The sequence below is a fragment of the Nilaparvata lugens genome, chromosome 4, assembly GCF_014356525.2.
Source record: "Nilaparvata lugens isolate BPH chromosome 4, ASM1435652v1, whole genome shotgun sequence".
NCBI classification, from domain to species: Eukaryota; Metazoa; Arthropoda; class Insecta; order Hemiptera; family Delphacidae; genus Nilaparvata; species Nilaparvata lugens.
Genome location: NC_052507.1, coordinates 1,955,957 through 1,980,257, shown reverse-complemented (window position 1 = coordinate 1,980,257; position 24,301 = coordinate 1,955,957). Strand labels below are relative to the sequence as shown.

Sequence of the window (24,301 nt, the reverse complement as noted above, 5' to 3'; positions counted from 1 at the left end):
GAAAATTATAGGGAATTGTATATAATATTTTAGTATTTAGTATTTTAGTATTTTGAAGAAAGAAGAAAGGAAAATAATTCGAAAATTCTAGGTCCGAGATTAACTGAGAATGGTTATAGATTACAGAAAAATAGCACAGTTGAGCAACATTCAAATATTGTAACAGACATGAGAAAAAGACGTCTAAAATTCTATGGTCATATCATGAGGCTCCCTGACCATAGAATCACAAAAAAAAATAGTAAAATATGTAGCTTCGCTTGCCTATGGAGGAGAATGGATTAGGAATGTTAAGAAAGATCTAGATTTGGCAGGAATTACTGATGATGAAATTAAAAATAGAAATAATTTCAAAACAAAAGTGAACAAATGGGAAATTATTCCAGAGATAAAAGCACCAAGAGTTGGCACAAGATGGAGTGAAGAAAGAAAAGCTGCATTTTCTCAGAGAATGAAAAGCTGGTGGGCGAACAAGAAAACCGCCAAGTCTAATAAAAATCGATGATCATGATTTTACTCAGCGTCTTCCACTTCGGGAGCTCTACGACTAATAATAATAATAATACTATTAATAGGTAGAAAAATTTATTATAGATTAGCTAGCTCATTCCAATGAATCAGATCCTACACAATAATTCTATGAGATTCATGTATCATTTGATAAATATATATTATGAATATTCAGGTGTGGTAATTTTTTATTGTTTTGTTGAAACTCTGGATCCAAAAGGCTTTATAAAAGTTGAATGTAAGTATCATAAATTATCCAAATTAATTCAACACGGAACTAGTTTAAAAACTAGAAGTGGAATTATTATTTTTAATTCAACATCTCTCAACCCAATTTTTCTATGAAAGTGAAAAATCCTTCTCCAAAAGCTTTTGAAGAGCGTTGACACGCTTCTCTAGTTCAGTTATTTTGATGTCGTTCCCTGAATCTGAAATAAATTTGAAATAATTATAAATAGGATTTCGAAAAATCGAAAATTATAGGGAATTGTATATAATATTTTAGTATTTAGTATTTTAGTATTTTGAAGAAAGAAGAAAGGAAAATAATTAGAAAAATTCTAGGTCCGAGATTAACTGAGAATGGTTATAGATTACAGAAAAATAGCACAGTTGAGCAACATTCAAATATTGTAACAGACATGAGAAAAAGACGTCTAAAATTCTATGGTCATATCATGAGGCTCCCTGACCATAGAATCACAAAAAAAATAGTAAAATATGTAGCTTCGCTTGCCTATGGAGGAGAATGGATTAGGAATGTTAAGAAAGATCTAGATTTGGCAGGAATTACTGATGATGAAATTAAAAATAGAAATAATTTCAAAACAAAAGTGAACAAATGGGAAATTATTCCAGAGATAAAAGCACCAAGAGTTGGCACAAGATGGAGTGAAGAAAGAAAAGCTGCATTTTCTCAGAGAATGAAAAGCTGGTGGGCGAACAAGAAAACCGCCAAGTCTAATAAAAATCGATGATCATGATTTTACTCAGCGTCTTCCACTTCGGGAGCTCTACGACTAATAATAATAATAATATTTTAGTATTTTGAATAGCATTCTACCTTAGAGAAAAGATAGCATAAGAATAGTAGAATGATGAGATAAGAATTGATGGTGATGTTGTGAAATCTCTCCATAATAAGAAAACAAAGATATTGTCAAATTTCACTGAAAATTTATTAAAAACTTTGAAACAGTACCATAGTTTCAGGTTCACCAACGCTTCAACCTCAGTACAGCTGATGATGCGTTGGTAAACGTGAAACCATGGTTCTGTTTTAAAGTTTTTAATAATTTTTTAGTGAAATTTGACAATATATTTGTTTTCTTATTATAATAGCATAAGAAGATATCGCATGGTATAGGTAGTTTATGTTCCAAATTTCAAGCTGACTTTGTTAACTGGGGCCAATTACTGTCGACTACTGTCTATTATTAGTGTGTTGTTGGGACTGTAAAGAACGGTACACAGTATGAGAAACTACCAGCGTCATATAGCTCCACCAAAAACAACTACTAGGACTATCGGCTTGAGTTAACAATTGAAATTTAGAACATAAACCCCCTATACCATGTGAAGGGGTCAGAATACAAGGGGTCCGAGTGACATTTTCCATTTTTTTTTTGAGTTAACAATTGAAATTTGAAATATAAACCCCCTATACCATGGGAGGGGGTCAGAATACAAGGGGTCCGAGTGACATTTTCCATTTTTTTTTGAGTTAGCTCCAGTAATCGATACGGTAGCTGAAAGTGGTAAAAGTCTAGTATACAAGAGGTATAAGCGTTAGTCTAATCAGTGCCGACATCTGGTGTAAAATTTTCAAACTAAATTTTCAAACAGCTGTTTATTCGATTAAACAAGGAGTCCAAGTGACTTGGATCCCTTGTTTACAGTTCAACTGTTGCTCGTATCCATCAAATTGAATTTAACCTTGATTAAGCCATGTCACCAAGCAAAAGATACCTCAAGAAACAAATAGCGAATCAGATAATATTGCAATGAGGTCATTAATCATTGTTCAATTGCTGGTAAATTTGATAGATTTATGTGTAGCTAGACAATAGAGTTTTGTTTGGTAAACAAGGGGTACAAGTTATACTTTTTATCATTATTTAGCTGATAATTGAGAAAGGAGAGCAATTTGAGACATGAAACTGTACGTTTGATTTGGTAAAAGTATACTGAATAGTTATAGGAATAGGTGAATATCATTTCTATATTCATTTCATGAATGAAGAATTAATTAATGTAAGTAGACTTTAGGCTCAATTTTCTCGAAACTAACAATATGTCACTTAGACCCTTTGTATTATAGCCCCTTCATGTGATATCTTATTTATGCTATCTATTCTCAATGATTCTAACTCCCATAGTAACGGTATTTTACACATAAAAATATCTCACTATTTTGAATAGCATTCTACCTTAGAGAAAAGATAGCATAAGAATAGTAGAATGATGAGATAAGAATTGATGGTGATGTTGTGAAATCTCTCCATAATAAGAAAACAAAGATATTGTCAAATTTCACTGAAAATTTATTAAAAACTTTGAAACAGTACCATAGTTTCAGGTTCACCAACGCTTCAACCTCAGTACAGCTGATGATGCGTTGGTAAACGTGAAACCATGGTTCTGTTTTAAAGTTTTTAATAATTTTTTAGTGAAATTTGACAATATATTTGTTTTCTTATTATAATAGCATAAGAAGATATCGCATGGTATAGGTAGTTTATGTTCCAAATTTCAAGCTGACTTTGTTAACTGGGGCCAATTACTGTCGACTACTGTCTATTATTAGTGTGTTGTTGGGACTGTAAAGAACGGTACACAGTATGAGAAACTACCAGCGTCATATAGCTCCACCAAAAACAACTACTAGGACTATCGGCTTGAGTTAACAATTGAAATTTAGAACATAAACCCCCTATACCATGTGAAGGGGTCAGAATACAAGGGGTCCGAGTGACATTTTCCATTTTTTTTTGAGTTAACAATTGAAATTTGAAATATAAACCCCCTATACCATGGGAGGGGGTCAGAATACAAGGGGTCCGAGTGACATTTTCCATTTTTTTTTTGAGTTAGCTCCAGTAATCGATACGGTAGCTGAAAGTGGTAAAAGTCTAGTATACAAGAGGTATAAGCGTTAGTCTAATCAGTGCTGACATCTGGTGTAAAATTGTTAAACTACATTTTCAAACAGCTGTTTATATTAAACAAGGGGTCCAAGTGACTTGGATCCCTTGTTTACAGGACAACGGTTGCTCGTATCCATCAAATTGAATTTAACCTTGATTAAGCCATGTCACCAAGCAAAAGATACCTCAAGAAACAAATAGCGAATCAGATAATATTGCAATGAGGTCATTAATCATTGTTCAATTGCTGGTAAATTTGATAGATTTATGTGTAGCTAGACAATAGAGTTTTGTTTGGTAAACAAGGGGTACAAGTGATACTTTTTATCATTATTTAGCTGATAATTGAGAAAGGAGAGCAATTTGAGACATGAAACTGTACGTTTGATTTGGTAAAAGTATACTGAATAGTTATAGGAATAGGTGAATATCATTTCTATATTCATTTCATTAATGAAGAATTAATTAATGTAAGTAGACTTTAGGCTCAATTTTCTCGAAACTAACAATATGTCACTTAGACCCTTTGTATTATAGCCCCTTCATGTGATATCTTATTTATGCTATCTATTCTCAATGATTCTAACTCCCATAGTAACGGTATTTTACACATAAAAATATCTCACTTTTTGCTTTTAGAAAAAACGACTAGCAATCAAAAGTGATTTAATAATAAGCAGTTCGTGATGGAAAACAACATTGAAGAATAAAAATATCTATTTGATACACTTCTAGCTGACACCATTAAATACATGATAAAATACAATATTATAATATATAAATATAATGATTAAAATAAGCCCTTCCAGAAAAGCTGGATGCTTCAGCTATGGAAGCGGGTTCGATTTATATAATAAAAATACAATTTTGAATTGTATTTTCAAATATAAATTTTCCACATCAATCATCAAAACTAAGTGTTCCAACTTATTCACTATTTTAATTTCAAACTATGAAGCATGAAACTTTAAAGATGAAGAGAAATATGTTGTCGAATTGTATTCAAATGCTCATGCATACGTTACAGTACGTCATAATTATCAAACAAAAATACGAATTAATTATTTGCAATCAACTATACTGAAGACACTCTTGGTACTTCAAAATGTATTGAGTATTAAAGTAAAAAATAAGTTATTAAGTATTAAAGTATATTGACAACTCAGAGTTTAGCTAGAGTAAAATTCGATGAGCACTGCAATTTAACTAAATTTTGTAATATAATTGAATCAATAAATCGATTGAATGCTCAAGTGAGTTCACGTTATAATGGCAGTGGAGAAAGATATGAGAACACCGTTGCCGATTTTCTAGCTTGCCACTGCCTTCCAAAATGCTGGTGAAAACATTGATTCTCCCTCACTTTCTTATGCTGACGTGGTTATATTGGCATAAGTGGCATATTGTGATTTAAGTAGGGATCTTGCCACTAAGCTGCAAAGAGCTCATAACTATTGTTTGAGATTTGTGTATGGCCTGAGGCGATTCGACCATGTTTCTTCTTTGTATTATCAAGCTTCAGTCTTGAGGTTGAGTGTTTCAATATATTTCCATGTTATAATATTTTGACAAATAAGGTTCTAAAAAACAAGCTGCCATCTTATATTTTTTTGTAAATTTGTTCACCTAGCACAAATTAGCACGATGAGAACCCGGAATCATGCCACTTCTCTGGTTACACCACAACACAGGACAGTGATTTACAATAGATCATTTTTACTTTCCTTGCCCTATTACCATAGGTAAGGAAAGTATTGCTTTCCGAAAAAAATTAAGGTACCCCAATTTCTAAATTTCTATACGTTTGAAGGTCCCCTGAGTCCAAAAAACTGGTTTTTGGGTATTGGTCTGTATGTGTGTGTGTGTGTGTGTGTGTGTGTGTGTGTGTGTGTGTGTGTGTGTGGTGTGTGTGTGTGTGTGTGTGTGTGTGTGTGTGTGTGTGTGTGTGTGTGTGTGTGTGTGTGTGTGTGTGTGTGTGTGTGTGTGTGTGTGTGTGTGTGTGTGTGTGTGTGTGTGTGTGTGTGTGTGTGTGTGTGTGTGTGTGTGTGTGTGTGTGTGTGTGTGTGTGTGTGTGTGTGTGTGTGTGTGTGTGTGTGTGTGTGTGTGTGTGTGTGTGTGTGTGTGTGTATGAGTGTATGTGCGTCTGTGTACACGATATCTCATCTCCCAATTAACGGAATGACTTGAAATTTGGAACGTAAGGTCCTTTCACTATAAGGATCCGACACGAACAATTTAGATCAAATGCAATTCAAGATGGCGGCTAAAATGGCGAAAATGTTGTCAAAAACAGGGTTTTTCGTGATTTTCTCGGAAACGGCTCCAACGATTTTGATAAAATTCATACCTAAAATAGTCATCGATAAGCTCTATCAACTGCCACAAGTCCCATATCTGTAAAAATTTCAGAAGCTCCGCCCCATCAATGCAGATAGAATCCCAATTATCAGGCTTCAGATACAATTGAAACAAAAAAAATCAAGTGGAGTAGATTGAGCATGAAAATCTCTACAATTAATGTTCAGTAACATTTTCACCTGAAATTGAAAATAAGCTTTAAATTCGAGAAAATGTGATTATTCAATTGCAAATTATTGTTGATTTTATTAAATCATTCACTATGAAGAGATAGCAGACCTCATGTGTGTCTCCAGCGTTATTACCCTGTCACCAGCTGGCTCAAATCACTGAATAGTAGACTTGAGATGCGCGGGAACACTAGCGTCAGGTGATCAATTTTCATAACGGCAAGGAAAGTTGTGTGAGTGCGCCACACCAGATTTTTGGTGAAGGCAGTTAGATTGTGCAATGCATTGCTGGACAATATTAAGTTGTTGGGTGGTGCCGTGGTGGGGCTCGGTTCGCGCGTCCAGTTGTTGATTGGCTGTTGGGTGGCGGTGGGCTTGTTTAAGTCGGTAGACGGGGCTTCATCTTGCTATTATTAAATTTATCAGTATCCTCATAGGATGCTTACGAGTGTGAATTTTGAATGTCTGGTGTGTGCTTGTCCTTTAAATTTCTATTTTTTTTGTTTTGCAGTTTTCTTTTCCTTGTCTATAAAACATTTTATTCTGCAAAACGTATTGGATTGCAATTCTGTATCTATTTCAATTTTCAAAAATATGTACCGTAAAGCGGGGTCAGTTTAGTACACTTTTCATGTATTTTCATACCTACAGAGAACTACATATTATTTTTTGGTCAGTATTTATTTTTTTCAAAGCTCCATTCTTCATAATGAATCTAAGATATTAAATGAAGCAAAATCCACAATATAAATACTGGAAAAAAAATTTTTGTTTGTATTAATCACACCCCACCGTGTGGGGTCAAATTATTATTGATTAAGTAACTACATCTTATCCTCTTTCTTTTCAAAATTTTTCCTATTTAAAATCTTCTTATTTGTTATCTGATTTTCCCCACTTTTCTTCAATCTCTTTCCCACGTATTGAATACTGTTAGGCCTACACAGGCTCTATTCCCTCATATTTATATCCACTATACATTAAATCAACAAATTCATCTTTGATTCCAATTCTTACTGTAGTAATTTTCTTCAGTTGCTTGTCTATAATTTTGTTTTAATTTATTTTCTGCTTTTTCTTTCAGCAGTGAAGTTATTGAGTTTATTGAAAAACACTTATTTTTTAAAGACTCTTATTATTCAATATTGATCTCTCATATTTATTGTCATTTCTTGTTCAATTTTTCTGTTATCTCTGCATAGTTTGTATTGTATTGTTTGCTAACGACGTGGTTGAGTGGTAGAGTGGACATTATTGTCCAAACTTCGCCACATCAACAAAAATAAACAAGTTATTCTATCTATCTATCTTCTATCTTCCATAGAATAGGCCTATAGCTGATGAAATATCAACTGCCGTTCATTCTTGTTAAAAATTATCAATTACGGTACCTATATTTTATTAGTTTAGAAAAAATATTTTTCAAGGATTGAATGATAAATCTTCATGATTGAGATTAACTATTTAGTTAATTAATTATAATTATTTATTGTTGAAAGATGATTTGGCAACGTTGTGGAGCTAGAAAAGGATAGCGCTATCGGTTTTGTCGAATGATAGACAAGACTAGCTATATCAATTTTGATCAAACACTGCCATTATAACGTGGACCTCACTGTAGGCTACATTGGTATGATTGTTGAACATTTATTACCTTTTGTGCTTTTCTTCGGCAACTTTTTAATATTCTTTTTCGATTTAATATAAGTACTAGAGCTGGAACAGCTAGAATAATCCCCACTTGGGCTGCATCCCTTTCGATGGATATAATTTCCTAAGAAAAAAAAAACAATGACTGATTTTTGTACCTAAATACTAGGGGGAAAATATTAGTCTAGAATATTTTTCCAAGTTTAGCTCTGTATGTTGATTTGAGCTGTAGAAAGGTAATTACCTAGAATACATGTATTATTGGTACATTGGGCTGTAGTAGGTAGGTACCTATAAATTTGAACAGGGACAGTTTTGGACATAGCCTGTTATGCCTTCTTATAATAATTGTATATAATAATTGTACAGGACTAAATAAATAAATGGCCTACTAATATAAAACAAACATTTTCACAACTTTCTGCTCAAATTATGAAATTATGCTCCCAAAAATCGACTATCATATAATATTGAAAATATTAAAATTATTTAAATATAAATTATTTTGAATATTATAATATTAAATATTATTTTCATATAATATTAAAAATTTATTCATATAATTGTTCTTCTGTTGACATCTCAATAAGAATTTCCCACTGAATCTTATTAGCATAAAACATAAGTCAAATCCATTCAAGAATTGAAATTGAATGGAAAAATTGAAAATTACATGATTTTACAAGACACAAGAAACTGTAGATATACTGGACTGTGGGCCTATACTATATAAGAGTATCTATCTTTCTCTTTTCCATTCTAATCTGAATTTAGTATCTTAATTATCCATTTTATTCAGGTTTATAAATATATTTTTCCATGTAGCTTAGTTTTATTCCACTGAAAATTTTGTGAAGTGAACAACTACAAGATTTGAGATATCCAGAATACTATGAATATTAAGTTTGTTTTTTGATCCCACAAAATTAGATGTCTCTTTGATATGTGAGTATTTCCTTTTTTAGTGATAATAATGTTAAATATTTCTTCTAAGTTTGATTTTGAAGCATCTAAATTTGAAAATCTACGTTGTGAAAATAATTAAGGACTGAAAATTTTGTGAAGTGAGCAACTACAAGACTTATAACCTATTTCGGACTATGTGTAACCTTATTTAATATCTAAATTTCGGAGAGGAATAGCACAAGGTTACCTTAGTTTTTCTCTCCCTATCATTTTGGTGATGTACTTAATGTATAAATCAATAAAAAATAAATAAAAAAAATGGAGTCTCCCTGGTGGTCTCACATGTTGTACCTACCTTTTCAATAATTAAAAAAATAACAAAAATTAACGGTTCTCAAACGTTTGAAAACGTGGGAGTAAATTTCAGTTAATTTAAGTATATAAAAAGCCTTTTTGTGCATTTTTTACCTTTTTCTTTTTCGTGCATCGATTCAATTGAAGAACTTTTATCCTTTAGTAAACGTTTAGGAGAAGTTCCTCTCTTAGATCTTCGTCCAAGGCTGGAATCTGTTGAGCGAGAAGAATCATTGTAGAGAATAACTTATGATTATTTAAATAAATTTTGTTGACTAATCATTGTTGACGACACTGCAGCATGAATTCTGACTCTGAAATTAGACTACAGTGTCTTCAATAATAGGCAATTCAAAAGTCAGATAACTACTATCTTATGACTAATTGTCATGGAAAGTGAAATAAATGAGTGAAATCTGTTTTACCATATTCTAAGATCTATCAACTGAATTCTATGTTTCTAATACCATTATTATTCAGTTGAATTGAATAATTTCCTTCAAAAATATTGGGCATGCATTTTGAAACATCCAAGGATCAAATTGCTATTGTATAAATTCATAGAACTTCTAACAAAAATTAGAAATAATTTCACCCCTATACTCATGCAGACGAATAGTCTTGTAGGGGTATTCCAATAGAACATGGTATGTATTACAATGTAACCTTTGTATTTTTTATGAGATAAAGAATATCCTAATTTGATTTTGAATTTGAACATTCAATTGACTGCATTAAAAAAATGTCTGACGATTTAGTGCTTCAAATGCTATTATATTTCCCAATATTCAGGAATGCAATCTAGGGCCATATAAACAGTGTACGTTTGAACTGGAGTTTGAACTGGATACATGATTTTTTGTAATAAGTTGATATTTTTTTATTGCTTAGACATTAGTCTTAATAAAGCTGAAAAAATGGTAAAAAAATGTTTTGGGTGCCTAAGCATTATTATACCAAAAAAACTGGTATGTTGCGTATATGCAACATCATGGACTTGGGTCTAAAAAATAGTTTGACTTAAACACATCATAATCATTCAATCATTTATCTATAGAAATAGAGATAGAATACAATATTATTAAAAATGATCTATAATAACGTATTTTCAGTTAACAAAAGACTTATCATAGTGTTGAAGAGTTTTTAAATGATTGGGCAATATATAATTCATTCAAATGTAAAATCACAGCTATTTGTTTGTAAAGTGTAGAAAATTGATGTGACTTGTGCTATATTTTGTAATCTTAATATTTTAAATATCAATTGATATTTAAACTTATACATTAAAAATATTTTTATAAGCTTTTCATATTTTCTGTATTTTTCAATACTTATAGACATGACCAGTTGTAAAGTGTTTCGGCTCAATTTAAAATTGAATTTCTATTAATACTATAGATATAATAATCTGAAAGTGGATATATAAGCTTAGCTGTACCATTTCTCTTACAAGAATGGTAATGAAGTCTAAAAGGTTATTTGAATGTCACACTTCACATTTCTGGTCCGAGAATACTCCTTGAGAATGATTCATATAGTGAATTTGCTATCACTTTGCTTTATCAAAATTGCTATAGTGAGGTCCATGTTATAATGGCAGTGAAGAAAGATGGGAGACCAACGTTGCCAATCCTCTTTCTTGTCAATGCCTTCTATGGAGAACTACTGATACAGGTTTATAGATGTAATATTAACTGTTCATTCTCATTTAAATTAATAAATTTTATTTTATAAAGCAAGAATTATATTTTTTAATGATTTTATAATTAAGATGAAATATTTTGTTAATTAATTATTAATTCTGCATTTTTAAAAGACGATCTGGCAACAGAGCAAAGCGAAAAAGATATAGCGCTATTTGTTGAATGATAGACAAGAATAGCAATACCATTTCTAATCAAACACTGCCATTATAACGTGGACCTCACTATAGATGCATTTTGAATTTAGTCATGTTGAAATATAATAAATGTGAAAATGTCTCATATTAACGAGCTCTTTAGCTCCATTGCAAATATAATATTGGGATAATCTTGTCTCTATAATGTCTACATTGAGATAATGTTGTTGCAATATAAAATTAATGCTGAGATAATGTTGTTAAAAGGCCGAAAATACTTGAAATATGATAAATGTGAAAATAGCTTATGTTCATGAGCTCTTTAGATCCCTTGTGAATATAATATTGGGATAATTTTGTCTCTATAATGTCAATAATGTTGAGATAATGTTGAAATATAGAAAGGACTATCATTCTAAAAACTTTAGAAATGACTTATAGTTTTACCTGAAGAGCTCGATCGTCTCCTAGAGCGTCTAGATGATACGTTTCTCGGCTCATTTATTCTTCTAGGGCAACCATCGAATAGTGTAGCTTTACGCCTGGAATTCAAGGAAATTAGTGTGTCAAAAACTTTTTAAATCATAAAAATCGAACTATTCTATTAATACATTAATACTCCATTAACAGTTTATGTTAAATATATAATAAATTGAAAGATTTCTGCTTGTTTAAGATTGGTCTAGGAAATCTCTTGGAAGGAAACCTATTGTAACTTTCACAACGTATATAACTTGTACATGATTGAATGAATGAACAAATTGTTTTATAAAATTACACAGCATTAGGAAGTTATCAATAATGAAACAGAGAAAATTGCTGTATCCTATTATATTAAGCGAGCAATTTCTGTATATTTACTTCTAAGAAGGAAGCCTTTCTGGAATTGAGCCATAGAGAAAACATAGTACCAGAGAAAAGTCAGTACTTCTCTCTTGTAGAGATCTATACATCTAGTAGATCTTCTTTTATCTCTGATAGTAGCCTACATAAGAAAGTAGAAGGGAAGAGATAGCATATTTTTATCAATAGTTTTCTTAGTAACCAGCTTAGCAACTTAGCTAAACGTTTTTTGGGTGCAAATTTCAAACAGAAATTCTATATTGGATTGTTTTTTATTTATTTGGATTGTTTTTATGCGATAAATTACAATTTGAAGCAATTTTGGATATTTGTAATGGTGAGATAATTTTGAAAATGTTTTTTTTTCTGGGAAAATTGAAAATTGAGATTCAACCTTGTTTAACCTCAAAATTGTTCCAGCAATCAGTTTTTTACTTAAATATGTGTAATGCTAGTTCGCTTCCATGGTGCACATTGGGTAACGCTGAAAGGACTAGCATATAATGGCGGACAGACAAACTTATGTTCTCCTGACCAAAAACTACACTACATCTTGAAGAAATTGAAAAAATATAGTGTATATGTAGACATTTGAGACTCATGAGCTTTATATGAGTTGTGTATCTGCCATACGCTAAATAAATAAGAATAGAGAAAATATAGCATAAGAAGATATTTCATGGTGTAGGTTGTTTATGTTCCAAATTTCAGGTCGATTTTATGTTAATTCAAGCCGCAGATTTTTATATCTGGTTATTTATATGTTCAACGGATCTCGAAAACGGCTCTAACGATTTTCACGAAATTTGGAACATAGTAGTTTTATGATATAAAAATTCGATTGCACTAGGTCTCATCCTTGGAAAACTCGCTGAACGACATTAAAAGTATAATTCATCCTTGGAAAACAGATGATAATTTCGTCGTCTCTCGATAACAGAAGATGCGTGTTCCTGTGTGGGAGAGAGACAGAATTATTTCCAGCTGTGTAATCATAATCAATCAGCGAGAAATTATTCTATTTAGCTAGACAATTTAATCGATTTGATCAACATAATCTGATTTGTTGACATTACATGATAATCCTCCTAAACTAGAGTATATCTTACTTTTCAAAGTTGATCATTATTTGACAATTTTAAGTGATTAGTGAGTGTTATTTTGTTATTCAATTTGGTTTGTAAATAATATAAATTATAATTTTTTTGTTTTTAAATGTTTGAACAGAAAATTGAACCTGAATTCAGTGTATGGAACATAACCTACTTTCTGGGCTATTTATAGCGTATAAATCAAAATTCGGGAAGGAAACAGTTTTGGGCTGTGCCTGTTAGTCCTTCCCCAATCATACTAAAGAATTGTGTTCGGTTTATCAAAAGTCAATAAATAAATAACCAGCGAAGCTCGGTGCCCCAATAATACTGAATGGAGAGCAGATAGGCCTATTGCATAAAATCTGTGGCCTAGAAGAAAATTATTATGAAAATACTACTTTTACTGAAAAAAAGACCACCAAAATATCTTGACGATGGGAAGAGCTTGTGATAACTATCACAATTTACATCCTCACAACTACTTAGGATAACTTATACTACTTCTATTCTAAAATTAATTACATAATAATAATTTAATTTTACTGGGTTGAAATACATGGTTGGTTGTCCACTGAATTTCTTTGGGTCCGTTTATTGAACGATTCAAATCTTGACTGACGTGTTTCCTTCTCTTTCTCTGGAGGTCTTTGTCTTTTTTGCAAACTCTCCAACTCTTGTAGCAAATTCTTTTCAATATTTTTATATTCTTCCACCTAGAATTGATGACAAAAACTTGAGAAACAAAATATTCAACTGTATGAAACTGTTACTAAATTAATAAACGGTAAGATAGTCCCAAAAATAACTCTCTTATTCCTCATGACTTGATTGTTGGAAACTGGTCTGGCAACGTGGCGGAGGTAAGGATAGCGATATCCGCTTTGTTGAATGATAGACAAGGATAGCAACATCAGTGTTAATCGAATACAGCCATTATAACGTGGACCTCACTACATCACTTTGAGATTTGTTCTATCCATCGTACTTAATAATTGAATGAAAGTCTCTCCAACGATATTAACTAAATCCAACAATACTGTACTAAAAGTATAAATTAATAAAGTATAAATATACAAAATTAGGGCTTCTTATTTCTATTTATATTCTTGATATATTATTTTATTATTTTCAAAAAAGGGTAGGCCTACTATAATTCCATTTCAAAAATAAAGTATAAATGAGACAATAGAAGTAAGTAGCTAGTCGGTTCTTAGTATCAGGTAATTCAGGTTCCATTTCTCTCTCATTTTATATCAGCTACTCATTCTCTATCTACATTTCAGCTATTCATCATCATTTCTCTATTGATCCATTCATGAAATCATCACAAATAGAAACGTTTGTACTGTATTATCATTCATCCCCTCATCATTACCTGGGCTTAAAATACTTGTGAAGAGCTGCCTTTGCAAATAAATGAATAAATAAAATAACATCAAAGGTAGGCTACTATTCCTTTTTTTGAATGGCTTTTAATATAAAATAACAGATTAAAAACACTTTTGTGTAAAAAATGTTTCAAAAAAATTGGTGCTATGATTCTATTTTATAAATAAAAATAAGTAGCCCTGAATACATACATTTTAAGAATAAATAAAAGTTGGAAACATAATGTAGATTTAATAATTAGATTTAATGAAAAAGACTAATAAATTGTCATTTAATTTGAATAATTACCACAATATCAACTTCTCAACTACACAAAAAGTTAATAATTAGAGCCTAATGATATTTGACCAAGTGTTGGTTATAAAGTACATAGGTATTCAATCATAGCCTCCTGACTTTTGAGAATAGATCGACCGAGTGTTAATTATTATGCTGTGGATTCAATTATTATAGGCTAATGATTTTTTGACAATAGATCGATCATGAAGAAATGCTCCAATACTTGAGAGCCATAAACACAAAACTGAACTTTATTTTGTCTTGAATACAAGAGCATATTCAACAACCCGTTATTCAACCTGTGAATAACGTATGGACTCGTTAGGCTGTCGGTCCCAGCCGCTTAAAAACAGATGTTAGGTCATGTCGGAGGCCGTGAAATTGATCAGGTGTGACCTGAAAACTCTGACACCAGAATTGAGCCAGCCAGGTCACTCGATATTCTTTATTCTTTGCACCATTTATTATTTATTGATTCATAAAATAAGTACAACAATGATGGGAAATAAAAAATTTGGTAACCTTGTGCTATTCCTCTCCAAAATTTAGACAAGGTTACACATGGTAGTCCGAAATATTATTATTATATCTCATACTGTGCTGTTTTACACTCTCACCCCAACAAAACAGTAATAGTAGACAATTCGACAGAAATCGATTTGAGTTAATCGATGTTATTATTACTAGTAGTTCTGTGTACAGTAGACCTCGCGAATTTATAAAACACAGCCTCCTCTTATACTGTCTATCAGAGTAAATCCTGTCTGTATGTCGTGTCGGCGAGATATCGGTGTGAAAACGGCTAATGGTTGTTTGGGTTGGTGTATAAAAAATGCTAACATCAAAAGCTAATCTCCTTCAAGACATACTGGCAACAGGTCAGCCCGAGTTCAAAGCAGAGAAAGGTCGAGAGACAATACTATGTTATTTTGGTTATTAATTGCATGCGTTAAGGCATAGATCATTAATAGTGCATGAAAATTGCATTCAATTAGGCATGCAATTGTCCACACAGCAGCTGATTTTTCACCAAGCTACATTGAGATATTGAATTGCATGCGTCATGGCATGAAATAATTTATAATCCACTCGACAGCTGATTTATGATGAATAATTCTAAAGTCTGATTTTCACTCTAATATTGGCGTAAGAAGGAGGCTCCTTTTGCTTTTATATTATCCTTGAAATTCAAAATTTCCAAAAACCTTGTACATACGTCGACGCGCAATTTGAAAAGGAACATACCTGTCAAATTTCATGGAAATCTATTGCTGCGTTTCGCCGTAAATGCGCAACATTTAAACATATAAACAATCAAACATAAAGAGAAATGCAAAAACCGTCGACTTGAATATTAGACCTCACTTCGCTCGGTCAATTAGATACCTGTGCATTGAGTTTAGCTCTATCACTCTGGAATTGGTCCAAATGTTGCTTCATTGCAAGCCTCTGTTGTTTGACCTGTTCTTCAAGCTTCAGGATGCTATTCTGAAAAGCTTCCACAAATTTTGGAGGAACTTTATTTTTTGCAGCCAGCTGATCATTCAGTCTTGAAACTTCCTTTCTTAGCTTATCATTTTCCTGATTCGCTTCGACAACTCTGAAAAAAAAATTACAAATTCATCTATAGTGAGGTCCACGTTATAATGGCAGTGGAGAAAGATAGGAGAACAACGTTGCAGATCCTCTGTCTTGTCAATGCCTTCTATAGACGGTAGTTGATACAGGTTTATTGATGTAATATAAACTGTTCATTCTCGTTTAAAATAATCAATAATTAAATTCAATTAAGCAAGATATTACATTTCTCAATAATTTCATAATAAATTTACATAATTCAGATGAAATATTTTGTAAATTCATTATCAATTCTACATTGTTGAAAGATGATCTGGCAACAGAGCAAAGCGAGAAAGAGATAGCGCTATCCGATTTGTTGTATGATAGACAAGGATAGCAATACCATTGCAAATCAAGCACTGCCATTATAACGTGGAAATCACTATAGAAGAATGTGTCAAGATTGTTTGAGGATCGTCTAATCATCTGACTATATCTGAATTTTTACAGAAACGGTAAGATACAGATATAAAAAAGCTTGGCATCAGCTGATTAAAAGTGAATTGCTCATGTTCGCGGCGCGTAAATCTGTACGCACCTTATGCACCGGATGGAGAAGTTTGATTGAAGAAACAAAGGGAAAAGGCTCACATCAAATTGTATTCATCATTCTTCTCATCTCTTAAAGGTGGTTAGAAATCATGTACCCCATCATTAGTAAAATTATATCACAAACTTAAAAATCCACTCATGAGTGCACCTTAACCCATATTCCAATAGACAGGAAAATTAACAATTTCTATATAAAAAAATCTAATTATCAATAAATCAGTGGTTTTTTGACAATTTACTAGTCTTTTTCATTCAATTTCTATATCTTTTTGAAATGTATGAATCAGGGCTACTTTCTTGTATTTATAAAATAGAATTATAGTACTCTTTGAAATTGATAAAATGATAGATTAAGAAATACAAATTATAGCAACTAATTTCAGTGTTCACACCATCGTCTGGTTATAAAAATAAATCTCAAATAAAAACATTTATATTAATTAATAACAACTAGTTTCAGTATTCACAACATCGTCAGGTTATAAAAATAAATTTCAAATGAAAATATTTATATTGATTTATTAAAAAAATATTTTATAGCCTGACAATGGTGTGAACATTGGAAATAGTTATTATAATTTGTATTCTTAATATTTATTATTATTTTATTAATTCAAAGGGTACTATAATTCTATTTTATAAATGCCAATTTCTAATATTCAGAGCTGTGTATCTCGGAAACTTGTTATGATAAAAAATTGTATCTACTTGATATTGAAGAATGAAATGTAGAAGGAGAAAATTCTATCATGGTCTCAGAAGTGATCTGTGTTTAACATTTTGATCCTTGAGGTGACCTTATGCCTCTCCACTAGGAAATACTAAAATTGAGCGCATATAACGGGTAAATCTGATGGAACATAACATAACCCTTAATATGAATCAAAATATTGTTTTTTGTTTGGTTAGGAAGGCTTTGAAAAGGTGTTACACTGTACAATTTGTATTTTGGCTGTAGGACATGGTTTGTTATTTTTTACAATTATTTCCACTCATCACTACACTAAATCCCAAAATTCCTGAGGAATATAGTTCAGAAATAAATGTACTTTCACATGGTGTGTAATTTCTCATCAATACTCCACGTTAAATAGAATGGAACTAGTAGGTTTCCAGAATTTTTAAAAAATCTTGAAAAATCCCCTTTTTTGAAAACGTTTAGCTCCAAAACCAGGAATCGTAGAATCCTGGGCGACCATTCATTTGATTGGAAATTCTATTCTCTTAAATTTTGTAGAGAATGCTTATTCTCGAAAAACCCGAGGTTTTTGAAATAAAATGAAAAAATTGAAAAAAGTCCCAAAATTTGGGGGTTTTGAGGGCTTTTAGGGGTGAAACTGCCCTCTGGCGTGTCAGCAAGTTTCAGATTCGAATTTAGCGCCTCAAAATACATATATAAAACCTTAGATAAAAATTCTTTATGGACTGTTTCCTGAAAAAATACCATTTGAAGTGAGATCTAATGAAGGATCAAGATAGGCAACCCCCATAACATTAAAATGTGGGTCAATACGTGTAGAGCGGGTTGCCTATATACGTTTGAATTATACTAAATTTATACTTTTTTACTGAATTATATTTGAATAATAATGCTAGATTATAATACTGTAGTGAGGTCCACGTTATAATGGCAGTATTAGATTAACAATTTTGGCACTGCTATCCTTGTCTATCATTCAACAAAGCAGATAGCACTATCCTTTTCTAGCTCCACAACGATGTCAGATCGTTTTTCAACAATGTAGAAATATGAAAAAAGGTAAATCTCAATAATTATGAAAATTTATCAATATCAATCATTGGAAAATATAAGTTCTTGGCGAATAAAATATAATGGATAATTTTAAACAAGAATGAAGAGTTAATATTGCATCAGATACACCGGTATCAGCTATCCTCTATAGAAGGCAGTGGCAAGGCAAAGAATCGGCAACGATCTTCTCCTATCTTTCTCCACGGCAATTATAACGTGGACCTCATTATAGTGTGAACTATATTTTAGAACCCTGTAGATTCTCACCAATCATTAATATTTAATGTTGTGATTGTGTAATTGGCAGTGCCTGTACAATATTTTATATAATGTGTCTTGGGCAATAAATGAAATTTGAATTTGAATTCAAGTGGATGAATAAATAAATAATTCACCTTTTCTCGAGATTGGAGATTTGAATAGTAAGCTCTTCGTGACCTGTACTCTTCTCCAATTGACCGTGAAGTTGGTTGACCTCTTGTTCAAGTCTCCGAATTGTGGCCAACAGCATCTGAGAATCCGGTGGTCCACAATACTCCATGGGAAGAGGGTAGTGCACTCTTTTAAAATAAAAATGAAATTTGTGAAATCATACTATAATTGAATATTTTTCAACACTATTCATACATTGGATGAAACAATATATGTAAAGCTCCCATATGCGGTCATGCTCGAAAGATCTTGCATATGTGTAATGCTAATTTTTGTAATATTTCAATAAATAAATAATTGAACAGGAAATTAACATGGCATCCTTACATTGAAAAGATATGTAATAAGATTCTATCTGGGATATTTGTCTTTTGGCAGCTTGCTATAGTGAGGTCCACGTTATAATGGCAGTAAAGTAAGATGGCAGAACAACGTTGCCGATCCTCTGTTTCGTCAATGCCTTCTATAGACGGTAGCTGATACAGGTTTATTGATGTAATATTAACGGTTCATTCCCGTTCAAAATAATCAATCATATTTTATTAAGCGAGAAATTATATTTTTCAATAATATTTTGATGAACTTTCATAATCAATATTGAATATTTTGTTAATTAGCATTATGTAATTCCACATTGTTATAAGACGATCTGAAACAGAGCAACGCGAGAAAGGGATAGTGCTATCCGCTTTGTAGAATGATAGACAAGGATTGCAATACTATTGCTAAACAAACACTGCCACTATAACGTGGACCTCACTACAGGTTACATGATAAAAAATACTGTTAAATTCTCAACATGGTCTCATATATATTGCATATTTATTCAACAAATACACATAATCATAAAATGATTGGAAGTGGAAAAACAGGCTTTTAGACCTTACTATTCCATTTTCTATATCAATTCAATAAATAAATTTTTTTTATTCACCAAAAATGAGGAATTTCATCAACTACTATAGTTTTTTTTTTCAAATCCACTACTGTGAACTGTCTGAATATTAACTACTGTGAACTACTGTAGTCTGTAGTCTGAACTACTGTGTCAACTACTGTGAACTGAACATTATAATTCTATCAAATTCAAATTCAAATAATCTTTATTCCTTCATCACAACATAGGTACTTTACAAAAAATAGCAAGCGAGATACATATAGTACACGGAATTCCCCCACAAAGACCAATCGTCTGCGTGTGGAGGAGAGTTCCATGGACAACACATTTGCAATCACAAAATATTTTTTATAATAATCACAAAGTAAATGAATATTTTTTTTATCAGTAGACTTTCAAACAGTTCCTGAAGATTTATTTACAAAATTAATTTATCAGATTAACCCTACAGAGACACACTTACTTTATGCTAACACAGTAGACACACTGGGGTGTTGAACACACCAATTTAATTTTGCATTATTCTTTGGAAGATATGAAAAAAAGAGGTACTTAGACCATACTTCATCATTTCTTTATCATTTTTGTTCCAAGTGCATACAGAAATCAAAAGTACAGCACTGTTTATCGATATTTATACTAATTTTAGAAGTACGTATGTTCCGCCTGAGTGTTGGAGCTCCTAATCCGGTTTGAACGAATGGCTTGATCATTGCCAATGACAACTTCATCAAAAACTCACGTCTCTTCATTTTATTGTTTTGAATCTCAAGTTGTAGAGAATCATAGCATTCATTCCAATCTGATCCATCATCCCATACCATTTAGATTAGATATGGATAGGTATGATTTTGTTTATACCAAAATAGATTGTAAATTTAGTTTTGTTAAAAGAGTTCTTTGTTGATTAAAAAATTATTTTTCTTGTTTCGTTTTGTTAAATATTGGTGAAAATGTTTAAAATATTCATAACAATTTAGTGTAAACCTATAACACAATATTGATTCAGTTTATTTTAGTTTTGTTGGAGGATTTTTTAGTTTATTTTGTTGTAGTTAGTTTTTTGTTTAGTTGAATGATATTCCGGTTTGTTTGAATGTGTTCTGGTTTATTGTAATGTAGTCCAAGATAAAATTATTATGTTAAGCGACTCATCCCTCAGCACAAGCATTATGCTTAAAGAGGGATGAACCATTAATGTTTCTTCAAGGGCACTTACCTTTCATTGTTATTATCATTCATTATTATATCCTATTTTATTTTATTTTTTAAATATTGTATTATTTTATTTATTTTATCTACACATAGGGTTCTGTTTATTTATTATTTCATTATTGAATGTTTAATGATTGTGAAATACGTTTGTGTTCTTGAATGTGATTATAATGTAATTTATTTATTTTTATTGGTTGAATAAAGCATTTATTTATTATTTATTTATTATACCACATTCGTAGTGACAATACAAGTGAATCTTTGTAATAAAAGTGTTTGATAATAGTCCTACGTAAAAGACACTCTATTGTTAGACACCCCAAACGAAGAACAAGATGAGCTGGTGACCTTGTAGAATGCTATTACTGACTGGAAGTGGTGGAAAGTAGTTGACAATACTACAAACCTAATTTAGACTGGGCATAAATTCCCATCTGTTTGATATTGTCAACTGCAGAACAGAAAAAAAATCCCTGGGGTGTGAAACACCCCAGTGTGTCTCTTTTGGGTTAAGTACCGTATTTTTACCTGTCGAATTTCACAGTATAAATCAGTATCAGTTTGTAAAGATTTATTCACAAAATTAATTTATCAAATCAAGTGTTTTTTACCTGTCAAATTCCACAGTATAAATCAGTATTAAATATCGTCTATTAGAGGCGGTTGTAGGTGAAGTGTTGTCAGGGTGATTAGGTATTGTATGACTCATGATTCGTTTCGTTGTCAGAATTTCAAGGTCGTTGAAAGTCAGCAAATCTAAAGAAACGCTCTCGCTTGTCTGTTGAAACAATTATAATTTTTTTCACAAATCAATACAATTTTCTTTTCAAATTATTAAATTTTGCAACTGCTCTAACTGAAATTCTCCATCTATGATAAATAATAGAGGAAAGAATTGGTTTTTATAAGTAGGGGATAGGAGATTCACAAATGGCGCATCATCAAGTCTGTACTACTAGACTTATTAACTCAAATTTTAAATATAGATTCTTCACTCGCCAAGGATGAATATAGGCCAATTTCAGATTCTTCAAGATCTCAATAGACCTACGTCATGTTTTTTAGTTTGTCAAGTTCTCAATTGAATAATTCATGAGAATTTGTATTTTTTCTATTCTCGATTTCTCGTATGAATTTGTTCTGTAATATTGTTTTGAAAAATAAAACTGATTTGATATGATATTCCATAGACACAAATTAACTTCCCACTAATTATTATAATACGGTAGATAATAAACTATGACTTACTTTCATTAATCCAGACTTAAGCATGGCAACAAATATGGAGAATTGCTTATAGTTCCCAGTTTTTCGTGTGAGGTTTTCAATGTCTGAAAAAAGTCTCTTTATTAAAGTTCACGTTATAATGACAGTGTTTGATTAGCAATGGTGTTGCTATCTTTGTCTTTCATTCAACAAAGCGTATAGCGCTATCTCTTTCTCGCTTAGCTCAGTTGCCAGATCGTCTTCCAACAACGCAGAATCAATAATCAATTATTAACAAAATATTAATTCATCTCAATTATGAAAATTGATGATGAAATTATTGAGGAGTAGGCCTATAATTTCTTGCTTAATAAAATATAATTATTGATTATTTTAAAACGAGTATGAGCAGTTAATATTACATCAATAAACCTGTATCAGCCACCGTCTATAAAAGGCATTGACAATACGGAGGATCGGCAACGTTGTTCTATCTTTCTCCTGTGCCATTATAACGTGGACCTCACTATAGTCGGAAATGAAAGTAATTGGTTAGCTTGATAAAATTTATTTTAGCAATTATGATTTCAGCCATTCCAGCCAGCTATCCAAGATGGAATATTTATTAGAAATTGCAGTTAGCCATTTGCTGGAATATTATTACTGTACAGTATAATTACCATAATATTATTATTATTAGCTTTCATTAGATATTTGAAATAATTATTTCAATGTTTGAATATTCACCTACAAGATGCATCGTAGCTACAAAACCAGTCCTCCATGGTGTGCTTGTCAGTTACTTTTATCTCCAGTGCTTTTTTGTTAGATACATTCATTTTGACAAGATAGTCGCGTCCTTTGAAATAGCATGTTGACACCAGATAGGGGTGATCGTTTACTTTGTATTTGCTTTTCGATTCAAACATCTTGCAAGTTTTTTTGGTTAGAATTCAATTCATGTGTTAATTGGATCAGTGAAATGATTATGTTTCACCATAGAGAAAAAATCTGGTGTGGTACACTCACACAACTTTCCTTGCTCATTGAACTGTAAGCCTCATTCTTAGACGAGAATAATTTAGGGGAATAACATAATGACGATTGGCGGCAAAATATTTGCAACTACGATCAGACTACTTTATATGTTTATATATAATATTGTTTTCAGAGTACTTTTTCCTTTGTGAAAATTGTGAAACTCGATGATTTTTTCAAAAGTCGTCAAAACAGCTGTTCTACAGATGAAATATCTCGACTATGACTGTGTTCGTTTTATAAACTGCTCTACCTACCTACCTCATGCACGAGAAGGAGGTTACAAAGTCCATTTCTCAAGGATGGGGTGGACCCCTCATTGGTTTCCCAGAAAGGAGACTCATGCCAGTTGATAGAGCTGATAAATAACTATACAGGGTATGAATTTGAAAAAAATCGGTCAAGTAATTTTTGAGAAAATCGTGAAAAACATGGTTTTTTAGTAACTATCTGCCATTTTTCTCAAGAATATTACGGAGCTCCTGGAATTTTCCCAGAAATGAGACTCATATCAGTAGATAGGGCTTATAAATGGCTATCCATGGTATAAATTTGAAGAAAATCGTTAGAGCCGTTTTCGAGAAAAACGTGAAAAACATGTTTTTTTAGTAATCATCCGCCATTTTTTCCGCCATCTTGAATTGAATTTCTTATTGTCGGATCCTTATGGTATAAGGACCTCAAGTTTAAAATTTCAAGTCAATCGTTTAATTAGGAATGGAGTTATTGTGTTCACAGACATACACACACACACACACACATATACACACACACACATACACACACATACACACACACACACAGACCAACACCCAAAAATCATGTTTTTGGACTCAGGGGACCTTGAAACATATAGAAAACTTGAAATTAGTGTACCTTAATTTTTTTTTGGAAAGCAATACTTTCCTTACCTATGGTAATAGGGCAAGGAAAGTAAAAAATACTGTACAAGAAAGGAAGATGTCAAATTTGTGAGTAGAATCTACTAGTGTTTACTATGTAATATTACATTTTTCTTCTCACATTGGAATCGAATCTTCAATTC

At 31.7% G+C, this 24,301-nt stretch overlaps 1 protein-coding gene across 3 annotated transcripts; it reads right to left on the bottom strand.

The window, feature by feature from the left end:
• Positions 1–609: 609 nt before the first annotated feature.
• LOC111059302 (centrosomal protein CCDC61) lies at positions 610–23,171 on the bottom strand. Of its 3 annotated transcripts, none has more exons than XM_039425513.1 (10): positions 22,970–23,171; positions 22,261–22,343; positions 21,624–21,790; positions 18,863–19,027; positions 15,929–16,142; positions 13,418–13,587; positions 11,385–11,479; positions 9,209–9,307; positions 7,839–7,958; positions 610–938 (listed from the first exon to the last, which is right to left on the bottom strand). In XM_039425513.1, the coding sequence occupies exons 1-10, from the start codon at positions 23,145–23,147 to the stop codon at positions 850–852; spliced, it is 1,380 nt and encodes a 459-aa protein (XP_039281447.1). In that variant the 5' UTR covers positions 23,148–23,171; the 3' UTR covers positions 610–849. The 3 variants fall into 3 exon arrangements, with proteins under 3 accessions (XP_039281447.1, XP_039281449.1, XP_039281448.1); XM_039425515.1 differs by having other exon boundaries at positions 22,966–23,103; XM_039425514.1 differs by lacking the exon at positions 7,839–7,958.
• Positions 23,172–24,301: the final 1,130 nt, after the last annotated feature.

What these genes read in the sequence shown, in the direction of transcription:
- LOC111059302 (XM_039425513.1), bottom strand. Translation starts at nt 23,147, where the DNA reads ATGTTTGAATCGAAAAGCAAATACAAAGTAAACGATCACCCCTATCTG. An exon ending in TATACTGTGGAATTTGACAG is followed by an intron (nt 19,028 to 21,623) that starts GTAAAAAACACT and finishes TTATTTTAAAAG; the next exon opens with AGTGCACTACCCTCTTCCCA. An exon ending in GAGACGATCGAGCTCTTCAG is followed by an intron (nt 9,308 to 11,384) that starts GTAAAACTATAA and finishes CTCGCTCAACAG; the next exon opens with ATTCCAGCCTTGGACGAAGA.